At 37.4% G+C, this 6947-nt stretch overlaps 1 protein-coding gene across 1 annotated transcript; it reads left to right on the forward strand.

Moving 5' to 3' along the window:
• The first annotated feature begins 1974 nt into the window (after positions 1-1974).
• LOC110029402 (isoflavone 2'-hydroxylase-like) lies at positions 1975-4829 on the forward strand. Its single transcript, XM_020731676.1, has 2 exons — positions 1975-2871; positions 4212-4829. Exons 1-2 carry the CDS (start codon positions 1975-1977, stop codon positions 4827-4829), a joined length of 1515 nt encoding a protein of 504 aa, XP_020587335.1.
• Positions 4830-6947: the final 2118 nt, after the last annotated feature.

The raw sequence follows: 6947 nt of genomic DNA on the forward strand, positions 1-6947 counted from the left end.
TCGATTTATAAACGAGCCGAATACAAACAACTCTTTGTTCGCCTGTATTCCGCTCGTTTTAACTCGAAATTAAATAAAAAAATTATATAATTATTTATATAATAATATATTATATATATTCATATCTATGTTTAAATTGTAATTGCTCTTGTGGTAATATGGTAATGTGGTTATGCTATTCTTTTTGTATATATTTGACCCAGGTTCGAATCCCACACTTTACATTTATTTTTCTCAATTTAAGTTTAATGAGCCAATTTCGAGCCGAACGCGAGCCCAAATACAAATATTTTAATCGAGCCGAGCACGAACACACTGTTCACGAGCCGATTTCGAACACGAACGATTTCGAACACGAGCTATTTTGAACGAGCTGAACACGAGCCGAGACTGAGCTCGCTCAAGCTCAACTCGTTTACAACCCTACGCCCAAATGTCCCAAAATATCACATGATTCAAAACTTCCATAAATTTTGACCTGAGAACTTGTGCATGTTCATTCAAATTTAGATTGCATCAGTTCCACAAAAGTGTGCTCATGATTCAAAACTTCTAGCCCATGTGGTTCCAAATTTTGGCCTCTTCGGCCTAAGGATGTCATCACAATTTACGACTACGATCTACGTGGCTTGCGACTCTCGCAGCTTATTGTCACAGCCTCTATGGCTAACTGACGCTCCTAAAGCCATAATTTATAGGTCTGCATAGCTAACTACTGCCACGACATTCTACTACCACCTCCACTATAAGCTGACGCTACTGCCACCGTCTACAATACTTATGATGGGTTACTGTCTTCACAACAATCAACTATAGTTTAGTGACCCATTATAGCTTCTATTGCATAAATACTATTTTACAGTTATAATGATCAACTCTGTAATTTCATAGTCCTTAAACTACTGGCATTGATCTTCTTACACACATTAGGTATAATTCATGTTTCAAAAATTAAAATAGTGATACTTTTCATGTGATATGAAAGATTTTATTATAAAGATAAAAAAAAAAAGTTATTAGATATATAAATATATGAATTTGGGTGGTATGTAGGTAAATGGCCTTTTCAATTTTTTTGGGGTTCTTACACACCAAGGTCCCCAAACTATAATATTTACATATCGCCATCCTAAAACTCAATTTTTTCGGGTTAAGGTCTCTGTACGCCATCTTCTGTCTTTTTTAGATTACTATGCTTTCCTCTTCATTCTTCATCCTCTGGCCATCTTTCTTCCACTGATACGACATTCTCATTCGTTCTCATTCGTGGGAGTTCATTCCAATTCTCTCCCGCGCAATCTTATTTTGAAACCTTCTCTTTCTATTGTATGAGATTCAACATCTTCTCACAGTCTTCGTCTGACACCATTGTGTTCGCCCCAGTGCAATCGTTGCACTCGGAAGAAACTGAAGACGTATCCAATCCCAGGTCCGAGTGGATGCTGACCTAAGCACTCTATGGAAGGTTTTGACCGACTACGATGGCCTCGCTAATATTATTCCAAGCTTAGTTGTCTCTTTCTTTAGTGCCTCTTGTTAAACAACCTTCCACTGCAACGCTTGGTGTTGACCTCTTTCTCCAGTGCCCGGTGCCCAACTCCCTCTGTAGCGCCTCTTGCCGAACAACCTTCCTCTTCAGCGCTTGGTGTCGAGCAATCGCTCTCTTCCACGCTTTATGACCAGCCTCCTTCTTTTCCCTCTTTGTCGCTCCCCTATCTTCTTCTCTCCTTCTTCCACCTTTCTTCTTGTTGTGAAGAATCTAATTGTTAATTGACATGGAATAAAGAAATTGCAGCAGCTGTCTCGCACTTTTATTCTAATCTAACCCTTCCGCGCCATTTTCTTTAATCTCTTTGGAACAACAGAAAGGCTATTTTATTTATTTTATTTTATTTTATTAAGCCGAGTAACCTTGTACTCTTTTAATTCTATATATAGCATATGACCTCCAACACCGAAGTAACAAGTAAACCAATGGAGGTCACATATCTGTTCTACTTCGTAACACTCCTCACGATCACCCTCCCCTTCATCCTCTTTGGCCGCCGGCGGAGTCACCTGAAACTACCTCGCACCATCCCTGATGTCCTCCCCATCATTGGTCACCTTCACCTCATCGTCCGCTGGCCCTCTCAACCCCTCCACCGCACCCTCGCCGAACTCTCCTCCACCTACGGCCCAATCCTCCACCTCCGCTTTGGCTCCCGCCCCGTGCTCATCATCTCATCCCCCTCAGCTGTCGAAGAATGTCTTACCACCAACGACAAAATCTTCGCCAATCGCCCATCACTTCTTTCTACCAAGTACCTTGCTTTCAACAACTCCATGATCGCGGCCGCCCCCTACGGCCCCCACTGGCGCAACCTCCGTCGAATCGCTACCACTGAACTACTCTCCACCTCCCGCATCGTCTCCTTAGCTCTAATCCGTGCCGACGAAACTCAATCCCTCCTCCACTCCCTATTCTCCGCCGCAGCCATCGCCGACAACAAATGGAGTCGCGCCGAGATGAAGTCAAGATTAAAGAGGCTGAATTTTAACTCTATCATGAGAATGGTGGATGGTGAGGAGAATAACGAGGATAGCTTTTGGAGGATGATAGAGGAGGCGTTTAGACTGACTAGTTTCTCGAGCGTGGAGGATTTTCTTCCTTGGACTAGTTGGTTTAGTTTGGGGGGCATCAAGAGGAGAATGATGAGATTGGAGAAGGAGATGGATGAGAGGTTTCAGCGTATGGTGGATGAGAGGAGGAGGAGAAGGGTGGTGGTGAAGGAGGAGGTGGAGAAGAAGACTTTAATTGATGTGATGCTTGATTTACAGCAAGAGGAACCAGAGAGATACTCAGATCTAATCATCAAGGGGATGCTATGGGTAAATAATTTATTTAATCTTTTCATTTCATGTATAATATACAAATGAACATGGTACCTTAAAAACAGGAAAATTTTAGCTGAGATTATTCTAATTTGTTCTGAAATAAATATAATAAATTAAAATTTATTAGTTATATGATATATTTATTTCAAAATAAATGTGATAATTATAAAATCTATTGATATTAAATTTTATCATTTTGAGTTAGGGTATTACTTAAATTTTTAAATTCATCAAATTAGAATATATTAGAATTTTCACTAAGAACAAAGAAAAAGTACACTTTTGGTGTATTTTGTGTGCCGGTTAAATATTTTTAATTTTGAATATTTAACTTTTAAATTTCAGAATTTTTTTAACATGAACTAAATCTTATTCATGATATAATAAGTAGGGTGTAAAAAACTCATCCAAAAATTTTATGTTAGAGTTTACCGAAATATTTTTCGAGTCGGGTTCGGGCTTGGGAACTCGACACCTAAATATTTTAGGTCGGATTCAAGTTGAACCTGAAAATCCGAACCTGACACGAATAAACACTAAGAAATTGATTGTACTTTTAACTCTTTTATCATTGCTTGTTATATATAAATATCAGTCTTTTTTTAATCTGCGTATTGTCACTTCTTCAATGGTTGAAGTATAATTTTTAATAAAAGATTGAGCTGGTAGGTTAAATGGGTCGGGTTCAGATTAATCGTGCCTGGGTCGAGTTCAGTTCAGGCTGAGTTTATGGATCCATTTATTATTCGAATCAGGTCATTTTTAGTTCGGGTCAGAACCCAACACACTGACCCGAAATTGACACCCCTAATAATAAGCTTTCTTACAGGTTCACTATTCATATATATATATATATATTCATACATAATTGTTGAATTATATATATATGCATATATATATGCAAACTTATGGATTCATTAATTTGTTTTCAATGAAATAGATTTTATTTAAGATAATTGTAATTTGCTTAGTCGGTGTGATTAAGGGCATAGTATGTAAGGTGGGTAAAAAATTGTACATCATTATTATAATTCTATATCAGGGGCAAAGATGAAAATTTTCAAATAATTTATCAGTTTTCCTTTTTGAAAATGTAATATATAATTTCATGCTTAAGATTATGACACCTAGGTGCTACAAGTACAAATATCAATTAAACTTTGAGTGTTGGATATGTTTGTAAATAGAGAAGAAATGTGAGATATGTTTGTAAATTTCTGTTTTATGTTTGTAAATAGAGAAGAAATGTGAGATATGTTTGTAAATTTCGGTTTTAAGTTTTTGTCTTGCAAACATAAATTGTACTTATTAACCATATCAATCATTTTGAACAGGCTTTAATTGCAGCTGGAACAGACACTACATCCGTGACCGTGGAATGGGCGCTCTCTCTTCTCCTAAACCATCCCAAAGCCCTAAAAAAGGCCCGAGATGAGATAGATTTTCACGTAGGACACGACCGTTTGATCACAGATTTAGATCTCCCTCATCTTCCCTACCTTCAAAACATAATCAAAGAAACTCTCAGACTATATCCAGCGGGTCCACTCTTACTCCCACACCATTCATCCGCAAACTGCACTGTAGAAGGTTACCACATTGCAAGCGGCACGATGCTGCTAATAAATGTTTATGCGATTCAGAGAGATCCGAAGCTGTGGAAAGAGGCGGAGAGTTTCAGGCCTGAGAGGTTCGATGAAGGAGAAGGAGCAGAAGGTTTTAAGTTCTTTCCCTTTGGTTCGGGAAGAAGAAGGTGCCCGGGAGAAGGGATGGCGAACCGAGTGTTGGGCTTGACGCTTGGAGCTCTGGTTCAGTGTTTTGAGTGGGAGAGAGTTGGAGAAGAAATGATTGATTTGAGTGAAGGGGAGGGGGCTACGCTTTCAAAGTTGGTTCCTTTGGAGGTGAAGTATAAGCCTCGTGAAGCTATGGCGAATGTTCTATCGCAGCTTTGATCAGCTGTCAACTCTTATGGTTAACTCCTTTGGTGTTGAACAAATAATTAAATGTTTTGTTATGTTTGGATCTTAGACTACTTTTATTTAAAGAAGAAAGATATCCATATTTTTATAATCATTGCAGAAAGAAACTTGTTAGGTTAAGAACTGCACAAACTATTGAAATTTCATTCTATCATTCATTTGAACATCTCATGATCTGAGTTATACCAACAGATGTTCCTCCTACATAATCCAAAGACAAGATATTTGGCTTCGCTTCCTTTTTTGAAGTGGTTTAAGGACATTTTTTTCTTAAATAATATAGTTGTCCTTAAATAAAATTTCAGAACTCATTTATAAAACAATTAAAACATGAATATATATTTATTATTCATGGATTCTTGATTTCAAAAATTGCTGCGACTATAGTTTAAGAAAAGTTCATGTAAAATATATACATTTTAATATGAATGTTTAAAGCACATTACAATGGGGAAATTTTTGACGTCATTAAGAAAATTCTACTGATCAAGCATGAATTTTGATGCATCTTCAGACCAGAGGCTTTAATAAACAAAATAAGCCCAAATAATAGAGCATTTGACATATAGTTAAAAATCTCATCACATCAGTAGAAGACTAAATGATCTTTAAATCGGGCAAGCTTACCATATAATTTAGCATCTCAATCAGACAAAAGTAAAGAGTAAAAACTGTCAAATTATGACATTATTAAGTCCCTGGAATACTCCAAAAAGATAATGTGATCAAGAGGATCACTTTGGATCATCCGTTGATACATAGAGTGGTCTGATTTCAAGCTATAATTATGAAGAATGTCACTTAAAATCTATAAATAGACATCTACTCTCTTCATAAACGGGAAAAATGGACTTTGAGAAGAATGTCGTGAGGGAGCTCCAAGTTCGTGAGGATTCCCAAGCTTCATCATCACCTAACTGCCATCATCGTTGTCTCGTCGTCGTCTGGTTCCCACCACTACCACCAACCTGCTTTCACTCGATTCTTCTCGTGGTCAGTGTCACCAAATCGTCACTGCGAGACCACCATTGTTTGAAGGCAGTCGTTACAATCTGATCACAATCACCTGGCCGCCATAGTAAATTGTCACTACTGAATCATTATTGTCATACCATCGTCATCTGGTCACGACTATAGTTATTGTTTTCAAATTGTTACACTTAAATATTTATAAAGAATTTACTCAGAATTTATAAATAAATTTCTACTCTAATCATAAATGGGAAACTTGAAATCTGATTAGAATGACTCGAGGAAACTCCAAGCTTTTGAGGAATTCCGAGCTTCATCATCAACCAAATGCAATCATAGTTTTTGTGTCGCCGTCTTCTTGCCATTGCCACTACCACCAGACCGCTTTTGCTCGATTGTTCTCGTTGTCATTGTCACCAAACCACCAAATTCGCACTACCTTTGTTCAGTGGCCACCGCTACCACCAGCCAACAATCTCCTGACCGCCGCGATGATTATCACTATTAAATCGCTTTTCTCAAACCATTGTCATATGATTACCACAGTTGTTATTGTCGTCAGATTATTACTACTTAAAAAAATTATGAAGAATGTCACTCAAATACTATAAATAGACTTCTATCCTCTTCATAAATCGAGGGAGAGAATTCAAGGAGCTTTCAAGGAGATTTTTGAAGGGGCTTCTTCTTCTTCTTCCTTCAAGAGAAGCCTAGGCAAGCCCTTTTCTTCCATTTTCCTCAACTTTTCTTCCACTTTTCTGATCATCTTCCTCATCTTCATTGACTTCCAGCAGGATGACTAGAAGAGCTTCTTCACCACTTCGAAGAAGGAGAAATGTCAGCTTAAATGTAGATTACATCAGTTCTACAAAAATAAATCTAAATAATTATTTATATATAGTGTCCCGGAAGATTCATGATGATAGAATAATAATTAAACATTTCAGTGTTGTGTGAAATTCAGGACATACGCTGATAATAAAAGAAATAGAAGAAGGCATCATGAATTCTTACATGAAAAATCATAGAGGGCAAAAAAAAAAAACACGAGGCCTAAACTAGCTAAAATGAGAATATAAGTTTGTAAGTACAAAAATAAACTCTTATCCCACAACCAAA

The sequence above is a fragment of the Phalaenopsis equestris genome, unplaced genomic scaffold (assembly GCF_001263595.1).
Source record: "Phalaenopsis equestris unplaced genomic scaffold, ASM126359v1 Scaffold000570, whole genome shotgun sequence".
Taxonomy (NCBI): Eukaryota; Viridiplantae; Streptophyta; class Magnoliopsida; order Asparagales; family Orchidaceae; genus Phalaenopsis; species Phalaenopsis equestris.